Source organism: Rhineura floridana, chromosome 3, assembly GCF_030035675.1.
Source record: "Rhineura floridana isolate rRhiFlo1 chromosome 3, rRhiFlo1.hap2, whole genome shotgun sequence".
In the NCBI taxonomy this organism is placed as follows: Eukaryota; Metazoa; Chordata; class Lepidosauria; order Squamata; family Rhineuridae; genus Rhineura; species Rhineura floridana.
The window spans coordinates 76,560,428-76,580,040 of NC_084482.1; the positions used below are offsets into that span (position 1 = coordinate 76,560,428).

General features: G+C 45.6%; 1 protein-coding gene across 1 annotated transcript in view; it reads right to left on the reverse strand.

Moving 5' to 3' along the window:
• Positions 1 to 672: 672 nt before the first annotated feature.
• Positions 673 to 19,613, reverse strand: part of HOOK2 (hook microtubule tethering protein 2) — a 30,290-nt gene continuing 11,349 nt past the window's right edge. Inside the window, exons 5-22 of the mRNA XM_061616728.1 lie at positions 18,067 to 18,199; positions 17,442 to 17,509; positions 17,033 to 17,095; positions 16,770 to 16,850; positions 14,545 to 14,702; positions 14,085 to 14,225; positions 11,834 to 12,035; positions 11,273 to 11,383; positions 10,620 to 10,707; positions 9,643 to 9,712; positions 8,239 to 8,376; positions 6,542 to 6,629; positions 4,500 to 4,534; positions 4,175 to 4,257; positions 3,855 to 3,958; positions 3,533 to 3,640; positions 2,558 to 2,629; positions 673 to 2,018 (exon numbers count right to left, since the gene is read on the reverse strand). Coding sequence (XP_061472712.1) covers positions 1,845 to 2,018; positions 2,558 to 2,629; positions 3,533 to 3,640; positions 3,855 to 3,958; positions 4,175 to 4,257; positions 4,500 to 4,534; positions 6,542 to 6,629; positions 8,239 to 8,376; positions 9,643 to 9,712; positions 10,620 to 10,707; positions 11,273 to 11,383; positions 11,834 to 12,035; positions 14,085 to 14,225; positions 14,545 to 14,702; positions 16,770 to 16,850; positions 17,033 to 17,095; positions 17,442 to 17,509; positions 18,067 to 18,199 — 1,917 coding nt within the window. The 3' untranslated portion in view covers positions 673 to 1,844. The remainder of the gene's footprint in view (positions 2,019 to 2,557; positions 2,630 to 3,532; positions 3,641 to 3,854; positions 3,959 to 4,174; positions 4,258 to 4,499; positions 4,535 to 6,541; positions 6,630 to 8,238; positions 8,377 to 9,642; positions 9,713 to 10,619; positions 10,708 to 11,272; positions 11,384 to 11,833; positions 12,036 to 14,084; positions 14,226 to 14,544; positions 14,703 to 16,769; positions 16,851 to 17,032; positions 17,096 to 17,441; positions 17,510 to 18,066; positions 18,200 to 19,613) is intronic.

Here is a 19,613-nt window from a genome sequence, read left to right on the forward strand (position 1 = left end):
AGCAATGGTTTTGCTAGCAACTACTTTCTAGCATATGTACAAGTAATTTAATGAACTGGTTTGCACATAATACTAAGCCATGGTTTGTTTGATCATCCAAACCCTGCCCAGGAGCTTTAGTTTTATTGACAACAAGTAATGAGCTGAAGCGATGCTTTGTTGACTTATGGACTTTGGTTGGTTTTAACGATGGGTGGTATTCAATGCTAGTCTACTCAGAGTAGACCCACTGAAGTTAACAGACATGACTAACGTTCATTAATTTCAATCGGTCTATTCCAAGTAAGATTTAGTTGAATGCAACCCAGTGGTTTGGTATTACCAAACAGCACCCTTCCTTAGTCATGGTTTGTGTGGCCACTCCACCCTGCACTCTCTCCGGGCTACAAAAGATATGAGGCAAGAGCAGTTTAAAAAAACTTTGGAGAAACAAGCCAATGGTCAGGGATAATAGCAACTGTAGTCTCACAGCAACTGGAGTCTAGTTCCCAATAGAGACCTGCAATTGATTGGCCTAATAAACTTACCAGAGAGTGGGAGGAAAATCCCATCTCAGCCCCATCAGAGTTCAAAGGCAGTACAAGAAACTACTAGCAGCTACAAGAGCCCTCCCAGAGCAAGGTTACTGCCCAAAAGCAACAGTTGTCACTGCTAGAGGAATGAGGATATAGAAAAGATTTTATAACTTTTTATTTGTAGTGTAAAGATTCTATAGACATGTCCCGTCCTCCCACATTGTATGCCAGGCTTCTGTCCAATAGAAAAATAAAGAGGCAATGATACCTGCCCAGATGAACAAATAGCTTTACAAAACATATAATTTATAGCATTAAAACTATGATCTTTACTAAAAAAATGAATCAAACTTTAAAGAACAGATTTTAAAAAGGCTACTGCATTTTGCATTTCCTCCAAGGATGGGGCGATGATCCAAAAAAGGAAGACATACTAATGGGGGGAGGGGGAAGAGACCAGTAACACTTTTCAAAAAAGCACCAGACTCTGAATATTGCTGTGAAAACAATACAGCTACAGATGCGTGCACAAACTATTAATGGGCAGGACTACAGGCTCTCCCCACCTCTAGATTCTAAAGTTAATTTAGTGTTCATATATTTTCAAGTGGAGCTTTTTTGTACCAAAGCCCTCTTCCCTTCGCAGAAGAGACTCTTAAGCCACTAGGCAAAGATGCGCTGTAGATCCTTCAGGCATTGCAGTGGCTACTGGGGGGGCAGGGAAGGGAGTGCAATCTGGTGAATGAGGAACTGGTGCCCTCTTTTAAAGGAGTCAAAAATCCAAACACAGGATCAAAACAGCCACCTCATCCTCATGCATTCATCACCCCAACACCCAGACTGAGGTTGATACCATCACTGCTCCAGAAGGAAGGGGAGATCTGAATTGAAGGAAAAAAGTATTTCTTTTGTACCTGTTCACTATGAGCTCACTGGGGAAGGAACATTTTAAAATGGTGGGAAACAGGGCTATATGGAAGCCATGTACAAACCAGAATTTACGAGGAGAAATGGGTAAGGAATGGTGATGAAAAAGCACCTCCCCATCATGCAGGGACACTGCCGCTGCAATAGCCCCCAATTACAGTGGAAGAGGGATCATGTTAAGTCTGCATCTGCTAGGGAAAAGTCAACTCTTTGCGCCCAAAGTTCCTCACTTTAAAAAACAAAAAGCACCGTGGCTTGGGAAGAACCTTTAGCAACAGAGAATTAATTTCAACAATAGGGATATAACTGGAATTTCCAGAGGAAGTGGAGAACAGGAGCTCCAGTTTCACCCCTCTGGAAAGCAAACATTCTCTAGAAGATGCACAGGACAGCTTTTCCACATCATGACAGTTGAGAAGGCTTGTCTGTACCAACGTATCGAAGTAGCAAGGGCTGAGCTCGGCTCAGGTGGCCCCGCCGAGTATTGGTGGCCAATCTTTGCTGGGCCAAGAAGGACTGGACTGTCGCAGAGGTGGGTGACCGCTCTTCTGTAGCCTGCTGGTGCAGTGCCAGGCCCTGTAGTGGGACAGAAAAGGTTTGACTTGTGCCATCAGACTCTTGAATGGTGGATTCTTCACTGTTCTGGTAAGAGCCCTATGGAGGAAGGACTATATGCACTCTCGGTCCTGCCCATTAACAGTACAGAATATTATATGTACAACGTAGTGGCACAGATGTACTTGTTCTGCACTGTTACATCTACTTCTGTTAGACATGGAGGACAGATGAGATGATCTAAACAAGCTCCACTCTCTGATAATGGGAAGTCCTGTAGAGATCCCAGCTTCAGTCACTTTACTCAGCAAAAGTTAGCAACTGTCAAACACCATCAGTTTTTTAAAAAAGAAAAGAAATGCAAGAGATTCTCAGGATGTTAAATTCTGTAACAGGTACTCAGTTCCATACACATACCTGCGAGGCTGCAGTTCTGTCCAATGCATGCTGCACGTATGCATCCAGAGCTCAGTTCTGCTGCAGAGCAGTGTGTCAGCCTGCCCTCACTCCTCTGCGTCAGCAGACCCTTCACATTTACATCAAGCCCAGTTCAAACTCACCATGTTATACCAGGCACTAATGATGAGCTTCTCTTCTTGCTCCTGTTGAGATTTTGTCTTCTCAAAATCAGACTAAGGAGATCAAATACAACGAGAAGAGCGGTTAGCGCACGTCATGTTGCCCAACTCCAAGGCAGGGGGGACCAATGGAAGACCCCAGGAGTATGCTGCACCCTCTTGCTCTCAGATATACTCTGCCTCTCAAGGTCAGCTAAAACTGAGCGGGAGACGGAAAGTCTCTCTCTTCCTTTTTGCTGCACAGATGTGCAGGACCTCAGTCTACCCATCAGTTCTCAAGTGAAAGTAAAGCAAAAAGGACAGAATGAAGTTGCCTGAGCTGCTAAGAGGAAGACTGAGACAGGCCAGGTAAGCCGCTCATTTGGAAGAATTTATAATGACTTGGGAAGGTTAAGAGCTCAATGCATTATGGGCGAGACACATACATCATCAGGGTAAGGAAGGTTGCAGTAAATGCTTCCTTGTTAATTTTGGAAACTTATTGTCAGTCAAAAGATATATACTCCATTTCACATATGCTTCAGCAAAATGGAATTAAGTATTCCTCAAGGCAGAGGATGGCCACCTTTCTTCTCCTAATGTTATCCCCTACCACTCTACAGCTGACCAAGGCAGGTCTGAACTATTCACAACCCATTCTGCTCTAACTTCATCTTTAGGAAGGCTGATGAGGCTGTTTAGAAATCTGGGCTTTAATTCCCTCTACCAAGCATCACATTCTACAGTTCCTTAAGGGGCCCAAATAGAACAAGAACTCATGTTGTGTGATCCACAGCCAGGCTGCACACTTGTGGGTGACCACTGCACTGGATTATAAAGAGACCAAAAGCTTTCTGGTTTATCAGACACTTCAGACACAGCCTGGTGGTTTAAGTCTCTCAAGGAAACCCACTCTCCACACAAGACACAAAATGTTAAGTTGCAATTCTCATCCTTGACAGAGGAAGAGCAGCTCACTTCCAGATGGCTTATTTTCTTATCCTTTTCCTGCAACTGGTTTTTCAAAGCCTGGATCTCCAAAGGAACTCCATGAGGCTGCTGCTTGGGATCCAGCTTCTTAATGACCTATGAAAGAATAGAGACAGCTTCCGTAATTGCCAGGCTTTGTGAGGCCAGAGACCATTTAGCTACTGGAAAGGCCCCAGAAGCAGCATTCCTGACCGTCTCACTGACCACAGGAAAGCATGTCTGATCTACAAAGCCATTCAGTGAGACTTCACCAATACATTTTTATGTAGACATGCAGAGTGTCATAAGGCATTAGAAAGACTTGGCTTACTGTGCAGGCCTTGTCCATATAACGCTTGTATCGCTCCTCCATGGCTTTCATGTCTTCATCCTTCTTCTTCAAAGACTGCTGCAGTTCACCAATCTTCTTGGCAGCTGTTGAGACAGGCAGGGACATCAGTACTGCCCAGACTCCCAAATTTGGACAGGGGAGCAGCAAGAAACTTCACTCTAAGCTCTGGGAGGTCTCTGGATACCCCAGCCTAGAATCCCACCCTGATACCAGACCACCCCCTACCATTTAATGAACAGGGAAGGTTAAGCTATGTAGTTGGGAGTCTAACGCAATGGATCAGACATCCAACCACTTACTGTTGCTGTCCATTTTGGGCTCCAGTTCATCAAGGCATTCCTTCTTTTTTTGAAGCTCTGCATGGGCCTCATGCAATTTCTCTCTGGCCAAGAGGCAAAAAGAAAATTAAGGAGGTAGAGCTGTGGATGGCTTGAAGAATAAGGACCAAAAACCCAGAGGGTGTGGAAACTAAAGTCCAAGCACGTATGTGTGGCAGAATCAAAATGGTGCCAAATAGTGAAGCTAGGACCCATAACAGGCCCAGAGACGCATCCATCAAATGCAACAAAGCAAAGTTTTGAGCTTTTTAACCCTGCCCCAAAGACTTTGAATGTAATCACTTACAGATGTTCCTCCAACTTCTTTTGCAGGAGAGAAGACTAAAAGGGAAAAAAATGACTGCTTAGGATTTTTGTTTATTTTTGCTATGCCGGGCTAGCTAGTCACATTGTTTGCTAATCCATTAGCTAAGGTTTTGTTGTTGTTATCTGACCACTAGAGTGAGCTGGTGCCATGTTCTTATATATCATACAGAACGCTAACACCTGTCCAGCTGTACTGAATCCAATACTAAAAGAGTCTGGAAATCTGCATTCAGGCTATGTCAGTCAGCTGCATACATTTGCTGGCTTTGCAAGCTTCATTTTGATCTGATGTGGGGGCACCAGGAGATTAACTTTTTTGTTCAGATTTGTCTTCATGATCTAGGGAAGATAAGCTGGGATGCTGACAACTCAGAAGCACTCTTAAAAACAGAGCAAATAATTCAGTTCTGTAGGGATGGATACTTATACTGGTACAGCAGAGGGAAACAGGCAAATATCTAGTAGAAGTAAACTAAGCAGTCAGCAGCTCAACTCTAGAATTCTACTGTCAATGAATGAAGCTGCAATCTTACCACAAAAGGTCTATCTCAACCAGTTATTAATCCATTCTTTCAAAACACGCTCCCTGCTTTGACAGTAAACGCTGAAATCCTTTCTTCTGAGGCCATTTAGGCCTCATCACTCAAGTAGCATCAACAGAGGTGGGCAATCCAAAAGCACTTTTGAGATTTATAGCAGCGTTTACCAGATGTACAAAAATTGGTTTACACTGTTTTACATCAGAAGCACTCCTCTCACATTCCCTTTTCAAGGATCCCAGTAGAGAAAATCACCCTCACGTTGGAAAATGCCAAACCACGACTGTTTATAGATTTATCAGTGTAAGAGATGCACAGTTGGTTTATACTTCCACATGCACTGGTGTCCACAAATAGAGAAATGGTTACTGATTGTGTGTGACAGAGTACATTTCCTCAGTTTTTGGTACATATATAACTAACTATATGCACCAGTTCAGAAACAGATTTAGACTGCCACCACCTTTTCAGATCAGAACACAGTTTGGAATAGCAATTGCCACCTCAAGGCAGCACCCATGATTCTCAGGTTCAGCACTGAGAAAACTGCATCTGTGCCCCTCTAAACCTTCAGAATACTCAGACCCCTTGGCAGCTCTTGGCATGTGAAGCACCGCCCCTTTGATGCACCGAGACCCAAATGAAGACAGAAGGGAAGCAACAGCAAGTTTGCAACAGAGGAGGTTAAGAGGGCAGAAGCAACACAGAATGTGCAAATACTTACAATGGCCTGGACAGGACAGCCAGCAAGTCAGAGGGGAGAAAGAGAGGGCTGTTAGCACAGTAAGACTGGGAAGTGGGGAGGAAAAGAGGCCTGGATAAGAGGACGGTGAATTTCAAAAAAGGCTACAGGAGAGGGGACACATGGCTCTTAAATTAGGGCCAGACTACACATAGCCTGTGGGTTCTTACACTCCCTCCCCCAACAGGAGACAAGCCCCATCACCCTGAAAAAAGGCCCCATGCAAGCCATGCTCTCAGCTGAATAGCACCCCTTTGTCCAGCACAGCTGTTCCAACGTCCAATTTAGCAGCCCCATGAGTGCAGCCTTATCACGGAAATTCTGCAGTGTTAAATGAATCACTACCACCCACTCTGTAACAATCCTGTCAAGCGGCACCTACAAGGTGAGGTTTAGCTCCCTTCCTTTTTGCTTGCTTTGAGGCCCAAGATAATTCGGGAGGAATTCAAATGGCCATTATACAGTGAAAGTTTCCCACTTTACACACAGAGAGCACAAAACCCTAGATAAGATGGTGCCACAGAGATGTCATACATCCCAGCACATCAGTTTTGTTTTTGTTTTTTTAAATCTCCAATGTGAAACTGGCAGATGGGTTTATACCAGTCCCCATTACTGCCAGAAGCACAGCATTCAGGTTGAGAGTGCACATTATCTGCTTCTGTGAAAGTCTCTTTAAAAACCTCCCTGCAAGCCTGACTTTGAGAAGGCCTCCTAGAAACCTTTCTCAGGTAGACTCACATCTTCTGCCTTGCTTCCTTGCTCCTGGAGGGCTCGCTGTAGCTCCTCTACTTGCACCTTAAGCTCAGAGATCTGTTGCTGGCTCAATCTAGAGAGAGAGAGAGAGAGAGAGGTGCAAACAAAATTAAACAGGGAAAAGCCAGCTGCAAGCAGTGACAAAGCCCCCAGAACTATTAACACAAGGTACTGCAATAGGTGGTATATCTCCAGCAGTGCAATGCTATGCATATCTGTTCAGACGCAAGGTCCACTTAATGCAGTTCTAGATATAGGATTACAGGCAACAACGCTATACAGACTTACCATTGAACACAGTGGGCCTTACTTCTGAACAGAGATGCCTAGGATTGGGCTCTCAATCAGTTCTCCATTTCCCAGACGCCCCAAATTTGTTTTGTGTCTGTCTGAAGTTTTGCTTTGAAGTGAGAAAAGGGGGGGGGGAAATCAGCCCAACTGGCCTGTCTTCTTTACCAGTAATGGCTATGGATAATCTTGTCCCATTTTCCCAGACACGAGGATGGGACATAACTATTGATACAGAAATCAAGATGCAAGTAGTACAAAGCAAGTAACTAAACAAACCATATTATTACTATGCAAGATTCCCAAAAAGGAAGTATCAGTTAATATTGAGAGAGAGATTGGCAAAGCTTGCTATGTTTAGATATGAGCTTCATAGGGTCACAATGCTCATCTCAAAGGAGGTGCAGAGCCCCATATTCTCTTACAATTTATTCTCCAAGCTGGAAAAGAATCCCCAAGCTTACCCATCCAGGTCTAAACCCCAAACTGACATCTTTCAGTGGCCAGGAGAGGACATGTTGGGGTCCCTCTTGGCTGGATGAAGAATTGGTAACCAGGCGTGGTGTGGGCTTGCAAGACTCTGATCCTTCACTGCTTTTGGACAGATGCATGTGGTCAGGAGAGGCTCTCCTGGTTGCACAAAGCTATCAAAGGCAGGCAGACCAATGCAACTCAGGGGCGTCCCTTGGGTGTGTTGTTTGGGGCTTCTCTGAAGCCCAAGATCTCAGGCTACAAATGACAGCTTCAGAGCTGAGGAGAAGTAATTTTGAGTATGAGATCACGGAACCTTGCAACCCTCCAGAGGAGGAGTGAGGAATTAAGAGGCTGAATCTGAATGGTCTTGGAAGTAGTTCAAGCCATTTCCCATTTGGGGGGAAATGGCTCAGTTTATTTCTGAGCCAATACAACAAGACAAGAACGGCACTTTCTCCGCACTGGTTAACACAGATAAGCTAAAAAGAAATTCTATAATGAATGTTAGTTTAACATTCATATTTGATCAAGCAAACAGTGCTTGAGCTCAAGTATCATCACCATCCTGCCAGCTGAATAGGCAAGTATGGTTTCACTCAATGGGCTTGCAGTAAGAGTTGCCTGCTGGTTTTTAGAGCAGGAAGCAAAATATTACCTACCTAAAAAGAGGAGGAAGAACACTGAATAGAAAGAATTCTGCATTGGAAGTGCCAAATTTAAAAGCTTTGAGTAGCCTATGCCCACGTGACTAATTGGCACACTTGCTTCCAATGAAGAAATGGTGACCTTCAGAAGCTCTGCTGCACTAGTTTCTCTCTTTTTGTCAGAGGTTAAGATGGATTGGAGAAGGCAGGCAGGATCTCCTGGGACCAGCAGAGACAGAGCAGACAAAACAGCAAACCTTCCAGGTTATTGGATACCTTTGCTGTGCCTCTAGCTGGTTCTTAGTGCGGTTAGATTCTTCCAGGAGTCCCTGCAACTCAGTTTGCTGCAGCTGATAGGACACCTCCTGTGTGCATAACATCTTGTTCTCATGTTGCAGCCTTACAATGGTCTCCCTATAAACAAGAAACATAAAATGTTAAGATTATTATATAGGGATGATGGGAAGCACCAACAGTGTGATGTGGCTGCAAAAAAGGCAAATGCTATTTCAGGCTGCATTAACGGAAATATAGTTTCTGAATCACGTGAAGTATTAGTTCCCCTCTGTTCAGCACTGGTTAGGCCTCATCTTGAGTACTGCATCCAGTTCTGGACACCACACTTTAAGAAGGATGCAGACAAACTGGAACAGGTTCAGGAGAGGGCAATGATTAAGGGATGGGAAACAAAGCCCTATGAGGAGAGACTGAAGGAATTGGGCATGTTTAGCCTTGTGAAGACAGGACTGAGGGGAGATATGATTGCACTCGTCAAGTACTTGAAAGGTTGTCACACAGGAGAGCCAGGATCTCTTCTTGATTGTCCCAGAGTGCAGGACACAGAATGGGTTGAACTTACAGGAAGCCAGATTTTGAGTGAAAATCAGGAAAAACTTCCCAACTGTTATGAGTAGTACAACAATGGAACCAATCACCTAGGAAAACTGGAGGTGTTCAAGAGGCAGCTGGACAGCTGCCTTTTGTGTATGCTTTAAGTGGATTCCTGCACTGATCAGGGGGTTGGACTTGATGGCCTTACAGGCTCCTTCCAACTTTACTATTCTATGATTCCATGATGCTATGGACTCTCCTCCCGCCAAAAGAAAGCTGCTTCTATGCAGCCCATTTCTTGACTCTCTCCTCCCAGCCCTACCACTGTTCTGTACTTAAAGGCAAAATAGCTCCTAAAGAAAATGCAATATCTAAAATGCAGTTGCTTGCATTGGGGGCACTTATACCAAAGCAAAGCAATGCATATTGGGATAGATAATCTTCAGAAAGATTACCCCTCTGTATTATCTACAATAGTCATAAGGAACATTCACTTATGAACTCCATTACAGAAAAGCCAGGCCTTGACTATATGAAATAGGAGAAGACTGGGATACAAGCCTGAACAAACAAGCTGAATTTATTCTTGGGATGATGCTTGTTCTTTCTACAAGATCAGAAAAATAAACCCAAAGAGCATTCCCCACCACCCATTTCTCTGGATCACCCAAATTACACCAGTCACAATCCTCTCAGCTTGGATCTTCTGGCAAAATTAACTCCAACCTCTGGCTGATGGAAGAAGCCAAGTATAACTATGAACAACAGTGAGCCCCTGATTTTAGATGGGAGGGCAAAAGCCTGTGGGACCCAACACCAATACATGATTCCCGAAGGGGCAAACTTTACTTGAGTTCTGCTGGCATGATCTCAGCTGCCAAGTTATCCACAGGAGAAGCAATTTCTTCTAGCATGGTATCTGCAAAGGTGGTGGGGGGAGAGAAACAGGAGATATACTTGTTTTTACTCTGCCTTTCTGCCCAAAGGTACAGGTGTTATTGGAGGGAGAAAGCAATTGTCTCCAAATATAATACTGCTGTAAGTACAAATCGCTAAAATGGGATTACTCAAGATTTCCAAGTCACTTGACCTAACCAGGGCCAAGCAATAACAGTGCAGTTATAAGGCCTTGCAATATTAAGCAAAACATGGCGGACACTAGGATTTTCTATCACGGCAAGGTGAACAAATCTGAACAGAAGAAGAAACTTAAACAGAAGAGTGAAGGCTGGGAAAAGCTACGCAGAGATAGGTGGTGAAGCTGGTAACGTGACATTTAATGTATTGTTTATATTGTACCCTTCCATCGCAAATGGGATCTAAAGGGTGCAAATAGCTATAGTAAAAAATACCAATACATTAAGTAGGAAAGCATCCATAATTTAAAAAATCACAAACACAGAAGTACAACACTTAATCAACAACCAAACCTACATCAAATTAAGGGACATGCCAACAAAATGTGTGTCTAAACAATATGGTCTTAACTCAACACCTAAATGCACTGAGAAGGTGTTAGCTAGATCTCATGCACAAAGAATTCAATTTTCTGGGCACCACCACCAAGGTGGCCCTGGGCCATACATCCCCTGGCCTCTGCATGTCCAACGAAACAGGTCTTCTCTGATGATTGCAACCAGTAGGCAGCTTCCCAATCCCTCACTGTGGCTTCTCAGGTGTTAATGAGTATTAAATATAGTTGCTCACTAGTTTACTGTAACCTGAGTAACCCTGACAAATAACCTCTCACTCCTTAACCTCCAATATTTGTTTTGAAGCAGCCTTTAAGGAATTTAATTAGGATAGGGAAGTCTTCAGGTACTCACCTGCTTGATTTAGGAATTTTTGGTGCACCTGAGCACATCGTAACTCTTCATTGGCTTCCCGTAAGGCGTCCCGTTCTTCAATCAGCCTCTGAAAAAAAGAGTCAGGCATCACTCCAGAAAAAGGACTACTTAACTTATTATGGGCCAATTATCTTATTGTACTAAATTGTCCAAGTAACAGAACCTAGATGCCCCAGTTTCTACAGTCTCCAGATTTCCCTGGTCTTTCCAGAACAGGAGTGGAAAATCTCAGGCCCAAGGGTTGAATACAGCCTTCTAGGCTCTCCGTCTGATTTTTGGGACTCCTCCCCAGATTTGCTCTGTGTCCAATTTGAGTATTTTTACCTGGCTGGAACATGTCCTTGAAATGTGATAATGGATGGAAGGCAGGTGAGTGAATGAGTGTGATGTGTGTGTATATCCATATCTATACACACACACACCGCAAACCTCTACCTTTGGGTGGCTGGAATGTAGTCTATAGGATGGACAGAGGTCACATCCATTGTTCCACCCACCACTGGCCTGCAGCCTCCGTATGGTTCCCCATGAGGGACTGTGGCCCTCAAGCTGAGAAGGGTTTCCCACTCCTGGACTAGATCTTCACCCGGAGCCAAAGGGTGCACTCGTATTGTGTTCAAGTCCTATGTTACCTCTTTTTCCTTTATCAGTGCCTCAAACTTCTCCTTGAGGTTCTTGAATTCAAACTGCCATTTCTCTGCCTTCAAGGCTTCCTCTGCATGTTTGCTGTGGAGCTCTTGCACCTAGAGAAGAATGGGGATTTGCTGGGGCTATCATCTGTTGACTGTCTCTTCCCCCTCCTGGTACCTTTCTGCTCTGCAGCAATCAGAAATGCTTTTTTTTTTTAACAGGTATTGGACCTATATTTAGTATTGCAATGTTCCTATAAGCCAACAACACAGAACTGTTCGAGGTAACAAATCTTCCTGCAAAGCCACAGAACAGATGCTGCTGCCAGTTCAGCTCTGGTCAAATGGATTTTGCTTCTGTTTTGTTGGTTTTTTTTCAAAAAGAAAAACTGTTGGTTATAGGCTGGATACTGCCGCCGCCAGACCCTTTGGCTCCAAAGGTGCTCCAGCCTGTCTCATTGGGCCCCTTTAGGACAGAGTACAGTGCAGTCCTCTTGGAAGTGCTCCGATTGCATCATTTCAAAGGCTTCCAGCTGCCCAAGCATGTCTCCTACCACCACTCACCTGTCTTTTATGTGCCTCCAGTTGCACCCGCACAGCATTGGCACGTCGCAGCTCCTCCTCCAGCTCACAAGTGCGCTGCATATAGACAGTGTTTCGTTCCTCAAGCAGTCGGACCTGCCGCCGCAGGTCTCCCAGGTCTTCTAGCTTCTTCTTGTAGGAGTCCACCATGGCCTCCAGCCGCCCTACCTTGTCTGAGGAGTGGCTGCACAATGGCAGAAGAGCCAGGGGGGAAATGGTTATACCTTTCATGGCTGGATGACTCTTAACTTTCCTAGCCCTCCACTTTTGATACAATAAAGTAACCCTACTAGCTATAGGTAGCTGCAATGTAAGCAAACAGAAACAGCTGCAGCAAGGCCAAAGGGTGCCAAAGACCAAAACAATAGTGGATAAGCAACAAGTACCCCATGCATCTTAATCCAAACATTCCAAGTTGGCTCATTTCAAACAAACTATAGTTAAAAGATAACCACAGTTTGTTGGTTTGGACAAAAGCACATGGTAAAGCAAAAGTAAAAGGTAAAGGTGTCCCCACACTTATAGTGCGAGTCGTTCCCGACTCTTAGGGTGACGTCTTGCGACGTTTACTATGCAGACCGTATATATGGGGTGGGATTGCCAGTTCCTTCCCCGGCCTTTCTTTATCCCCCAGCATATGCCGGGTACACATTTTACCGACCATGGATGGATGGAAGGCTGAGTGGACCTCGACCCCTTTTACCAGAGATTCAACTTCCTCCTTCCGTTGGAATTGAACTCAGGCCGTGAGCAGAGCTTCGGCTGCGTTACCGCCGCTTACCACTCTGCGCCACACCTCCAAACTCCTCCTCCAAGCTGGGGGTGGGGGAAAGAAGTGCACAAGTCCAAGGCTTGCTGCAGATCATTCACATCACACTAAAGATATGGTTTAGTGTGACATTTGAACACGTTCATACAGGCTACATATATTAGTATGTCTATTCTACAACCGAAGTGTTATGTCTAAACTCCTTTGTAAAACAGTCTGAAAAATGACTTGAATTCTGCCATTTTGGATGCAGAGCTGCACAAAGTTACTTAATAGCATGCTTTGTACAAAACACACAAACATGGGAGAAAGAAGCCTGGCAATTATGGGAGAGAAAGCAATGAACACTGTTCCAATCTAGAAGTCCATCCCCTTGAACTACTAAGAGTCCCAACTAAACCAAATTCTTTAAATGCACGCTGTTAACGAAGTTTCCAGGGTTCTACTGAAATCAAAGGCTTGTTCTCCCACTTTCGTCAAAACCCCAGATAGCAGATATTTTAATGAATGAACAGAAACTAATTGGATTCCAAGTCAGAAGCCACATTCCACATACCGATTCAAAACTCTTACACCACTCATCAGGGCTCTAGTTGAAGTGCATGCACCCTCTACAGACACTTTGGAATTTCCCCCCTCATTATTGGCATCTCCCACAGAATTCCCAATGGCTTATTGAACTAGCAATTCAGATATGGCAAGATAATTTTTAATCGAGAAAACTCCAGAAATAAACACACACACAGCAATTTCTTTTCAAGCAGCTCTTTAGTCCAACACTTGATCTGCACTGAAGGAGGAGGAAGCCACTGAAAAAAGATAGTTTCAGACAACCACTAGAGTGGGGAAACACACAAGTAACTTTGAAGGCAGCCCAATCTTGGGACTTCTTTGCTTGGGAGAGGTTGATCAAACAACTCCCAAGCTGATGCTTTTGAGATTTTTGGACTACAGCTCCCATCATCCCTGGCCATTAGCCATGCTGGCTATGACTAATGGGAGTTGTAGCCCAAAAAATATGGAGGGCACTGTGTTTTCGGGTAAGGTGGGAAAGCTGGTTTTTACATGTCCCAGGCTCAGACTATGTCCAGGTGAGTCTGTCAAGTCTCTTCCTCTTCCATACCTGTATTCAACCATGACTGCTTCTTTGGGTATCTGCTGTTCTGTCTTTTTAGTGGCCAGGCTCACTATATTAAACTTAAGGAAGGACATATGCAAGAATGGACTATCTACCCAAGAGCATCCAAATATGAGAAGACACACTCCTGCCAATCCACAGCAGCAGTGGAAGGTGTGCCTATCAGGCAACATAGCACACTCAAGGGCCAAGATTTACACATGTGGACTTTTGACACATAACAGGCCCAGGCTACACTATGGGCTGCTTCCCAAGCCATAACAAAGCAACAAAAAGGGAGGGCTGTTTTTGCCGTTCTTACAGGCAAGGCATTGAGACACACTCACCGCAGCACATCCATTTCATCTTTCAGTGCTTGCGCTTCTTCAGCCAGGCTAGTCAGCTCCTCGTTGCGGTGTTGCAGCTCCTGCACTTCCTTCTCTAGATCTTCACAGCGCACTCGGAAGTCATCTCTGCCACTTTCCAATCTGGTCAAAAGACATCTAGTTAACTAGTCCTTCGTTCTGATTATTTATTTGCTAGACCCCACTGCCTTGGGGCATACAGTAGGGCCCTGCTTTACGGCGCTTCGCTTTACAGCGCTTCGCTAATACAGCAGTCTCAATTAGATGCAGTTAGACTAAAGCCCCACTCATACAGCGGTTGTTCCGCTTTTATGGCGGTTTTCGGGCATCGCACCCCATTCTATTCAATGAGTTCCGCTTTACAGCGGGGGTCTGGAACGTAACCCGCCGTATGAGTGGGGCCCCACTGTATAGCCCAGAGAGCCTAGTCCTCCCCACCTACCGGAAGTTATCCTCTTGCAATTGTTCTATCTGTGTTTGAAGCAGAAGCAACTTCTTGCCAGTGAGCCCAGCAGCATCCAACTCCAGAGAGCTTTTCCGCTCTCGGAGGCTCTTGTTCTCTAGCACCAAAGTATGCTTTTCTTCAACCAGGATGGAGATCTGGGAAGAGGGAGGAAGACAGCCAAGTCATAGAGCTCTAGTTCTGCAACCATCAAGAGTCCTGCTAGGAATGGTCGGGTTTCTACCAGGTCCTTTGTAAGCCTAACTAGCCCATGGCATTTAACCTCATTCTACAAGTGCCCTAGAAAGTAGAGGGAGAGAAGAAGTGGAGGCAGAGCTCCTCAAGCCTTGCTGTTGACTTTTTTTTTTTTTTGCTTTAAGCAGGCTAAAGGGAAGCCTGCCCTCCCATTTTCTGTAAGACAGCCACATGAAGCCTCAAACAATGGCTTTCTTTTGCTGCTTTACCAGGTTGGTCCTCAGATTTTGTGAAATTAGGAAACAATACAGTAGGTAGCAGAGTAGGATAAACAGACATTTGTGTGCTTGTGCAAAATAATGTCCATAGCTGGTCTCCTGTCCCAACACACACAACAGATAAATTAGCTTTATCAAGACTTCTCTTGCACAAACAGACTTAGTGAGGAGGAATTTTATCATCCATACAGGAACTACTAGAGCATGTGTGCACCGTTGTGAGATACTGCTGGCAAGCAAGCACGCTCACTCTCTCTCTCTCCAGCAGACTCTTGGCTAAGACCTGTGCTCCCTTAATGAAAGCAAAAGCTTTATTACAGGCACCTACCTACCAGCTGCAAGGGTCCTGGACTGCTACAAAGATTCAATGCTTCCAAATGAAGAGGCCACCAAAAAACAACTCAGCTTGCATTAGAATATATCCCCTAAAGCTAAGTGATTCAAGAATCTTCATATGTAGTTTAGAACCTAGGGCAAGGAAATGTGGATTCATACTGTATTAGTACAGAGTCTAAAAGCTTGCCTAACTCCAGCCAGGCACAACCCTGCTTCTGTACCATGTGCAAGCAACCCCTCCAGCACTCTCAAGCAGCTGTTAACTTGTCAGCATGGTACATGCTCATGCAAAGAGGTTAGGCTGCCCCAACAGGCATGGGGCTTCACTGCTAAGTGAGTGGGTCTGTTATCATAGGCAAGAGCTTGGGAAGAGGGAGGACACTCACCTTCTTGAAGGGGGCTGCATCTCAAGGGGCACTTTAGCACCTTGGAGGAGTAAAGGGGTTTTTTAAAGGGAGAAATCAGCCTATCCCTTCTCAGATTCCCTCACCACCCACAGCTTCCCTTCCTGCGATATCCAACTCTTCACAGTTGTATAGTGTGTTATTTTCATTTAGCCCCTCTACAAAATGCTGGTCTTGTCCCCACTACTTGAACAAAGCAGAAGGGGGCACAAAGCGACTGGCCCAAGATCATAGGCCACTTGGCAGAATCCAGGGGCAGCCCCCAAAACACCACGCTGGTCTTGTTCTTCATCCAGAGCAATCTCAAACATAATGAGGGGAAGCTGTGCATTAGGAGGAGGGGCAGGAACTCGCACACCACATTGCAGCCAAGCGCAGCTGTCTCCATGCAGCCCAGCAAGCCCACACCATTCACAGAGAACTGTACTCCCACTCCCAAGAGGCTGGACTGTGGGGTGGGGCGGGTCCTCAGTTTCTTTCCACCTCAAGGAAAGCTAGAATATCCAAAATGCCCAGAAAAGGACTGGTCCAACTAAAACAATCAACCCAGTACACACAGAACTGTGCAATACAAAGGGGAAAGAATAGTCAACATCCTACGCATCAGTTTGGAAATGGCATGTCAGGACCCCTGCAAAATTACAGCCCACAATACATACCAGGGGTGGGGAACCCGTGGCCCTCCAGCTGCTGTTGGACTCCTGACTCTCATCAGCTTCAGCCAGCATGACCAATAATCAGAAGCGATGGCCATTGTAGTCCACCAAGCGTTGCTGGACTACAGGTTTCCAATCCCCGAATGATACTTTCCTAGCTGTCAGCAGTCATCCCAAGGACGTACTGATCCCTTCTGAGGAAGGATATATCCCATAAGACACCTGAAGACACCCAGGATTTCTCCTCTGAGAATGGCAGAGCTCCTATGATGCTTATTTAGGAACCTCCTGCTAAGGTCACAGCCAGCAGACCTGGTTTCCATGCGTAACGCTCTTGGCTCCCAAGAGGCACCTACCTGCTGCTCAAGGTCATGGCAGCGCTGGCGCACGTCATCTGTCTCCTCTAGATCATCACTGAGGAAGTAATATTTCCTGGACTACAAGGGAAAATCAGAAATTAGGAAAGGGGCAAGAAGTTGCAGCACAAGTCTACCCTTCTTCCTCCTATCACCCCACAAAGAACAGTATGACTCTTTCCATTCCTGCTCAGCATACATCTACTGGATTTACACCATTAGGGCTCATGCCACCTGCCCATCCCAATATACATCACAAGTACCTGGCTGTCAAAGTTTCCATACGTCTCTGAGCTCAGTGTGTCTGATGAATCTTTGTTCAAGAGCTGCAAGGGACAAGAGGTTCAGTATGTAGCCACATATAAGTAGTGACTCGCACAACTTTCCAAGCAGCACATTCCAGGAACAGGGCATAGGTTAACTAGAACACCTTTCAGAACTTTCATCTAATGAGGGCCAGGGCTGGCAGCCTGGAGTGGGCGGGACCCAGGGGTCACTCTTCAACTCAACACACACAACACAAAAGTGGAGTCACCAGCTAGGAAGAAGCAAGAGTGGAGGCTGAGAATGAGGGGCACTACGTAACCACAGAGATCATTAGCAATGCCAGCAAGCATCCAGCTCCAGATCCTAACAGCTTCACACCAGGTTGCAGAACACAAGCAGAGTCACCTCTTGTATTGCTGTCATAACAACATGTTGCACAGACTCCTCCAGGGTCATGATCTGCTGGATGTGATCTGCAAACAGACAAAATAGGGCACTGAAGCTACTATCCAACTAGTTCTTTCTTCTTCTGTCAAGATCCCCTTGTCACCCCCTCTTCCACCTGAATCATGCAGCTATGAGGGTTGGGGGTGATGCTGCAGCCTCCAGTGTGGGGCCTGAAGTGTGCTGAAGTATTTTTGTGGGTGTGGCAGAATATGAGATCTCTCTCTCACACACTCACTGCATCCTCCTCTGCCTCAAACTGCTTTAAGCAGATTATACCCCAACTGGAATCAGTCATGGAGAGGGGAGAAAGCCGAAGGAGAGAGAGATACAGGAGGTTCAGCTTAAAGAGAACCTGCAATCATATGAATGAGGCAAGAGTCACTTAAGAGGACTAATGAAATACAACTGTAAATTCCTGTAAGCAGGACAGCAATGCCACCAGAAGTAGGACATTTGCTTCCTAACTACCCTCCACCCCACTGGTATCTAAAGCACTCACTGCAGAGACATCCCTCTGGCACAGTTGTTCATGAAGCTCCACTGTTACATCCTCCAGTTGTACTAATCATTTGCATACATATACCTTGCTTCCTCTCACAGCTGATGGCACAGCCCAGCACCAGCTGCAATAACTTGCCCAGCTCAGCTGTGTCAGACAGTTCTCCAACCAGGGATACATCAGGCAGCAGCTGCTCAGGGAATTGGTGGCCCAGGACCTGTGGGATATGCAGAGGAAATAACAGTGGATACAGCTTCTGACAGCGGGGGGACCTTTCACTGTTCCTGCCACCACCTATTCTACCCAGATCACTGCATCTGTGCCAGGCAGGCAGAACAGAGAGATAAAGGGCAGTTTGAAGGGGAGCTGACAAAGTGCTTTTCAGTATCTTTCACTTTGGTTTGAAAAGTGCCCCTTCTCCAGCAGTCATCCATGGCAAGCAGAAGTTTGTCTACAAGTGACCAAATAATGGAGCTTTTGAGAGCTGCAAGAGTCTCTTTCAGTCTGTTAATGGGCCACAAATGACTAGCATAGGCATTGGTGGAAGGGGGACTTATAAAAAAAATGTTATGGGCTAGTAACTTTGGTGGACTTGTTGGCAAGGCTGCCTTTGCTAGGAGCATCTATTATTACTAGTACTAAGCTTCAACCCCATTTTCCCTCCTAATAGCTCAGGGTAACATACATGGTCTGTCCTCTATTTTATCCCAATAATTACCCTATGAATAGGCAGGTTAGGCTGAAGAGGTAGCGAATGACCCAAAATCACCAGCCAGGGAGCTTTGGAGCCAGTCAGTTATTTGAACCAGAGTCTCCCCGATCTAAGTCGGGATGGTTTCTCTGATCGGATGGTGGATATATACCCTGTCCTGGATGGGGTTACACTCCCCCTAAAGGAACAGGTGCGTAGTCTGGGAGTCATCTTAGACTCTTCCCTCACACTTGAGGCTCATGTAGCCTCGGTGGCCCGGAATGCGTTCTACCAACTTCGGTTGGTAGCCCAGCTACGTCCCTATCTGAGTAAGGAGGACCTCTCATCAGTGGTACATGCTATGGTAACCTCGCGTCTGGACTACTGCAATGCGCTTTACGTAGGGCTACCTTTGAAGACGATTTGGAAGCTACAGCTAGTGCAAAATGCGGCAGCCAGACTGCTAACAAGAACTAAGCGGTCTGAGCATATAACACCTGTGCTAGCCCGTTTGCACTGGCTTCCAATATGCTTCCGGGCCAGATTCAAAGTGTTGGTACTTACCTATAAAGCCTTATACGGCGCGGGACCACGATATCTGTCGGAACGCCTCTCCCGATATGAACCGGCCCGTACACTACGGTCTACTACGAAGGCCCTCCTCCGGGTTCCGACTCATAGGGAAGCCCGGAGAGTGGTGACAAGATCTAGGGCCTTCTCAGTGGTGGCCCCCGAACTATGGAATGGTCTCCCCGAGGAGGTGCGACTGGCGCCGACACTATCATCTTTTCGGCGCCAGGTTAAAACCTTTCTCTTCTCTGAGGCATTTTAATTCCTGTTAATTGTAAATTATTATATTTTGATTTTAGACTGTACAGTTTTGTGTACAGTTTTGTGTTATTTTTATTGTATTTTTAATGTTCACCGCCCAGAGAGCTGT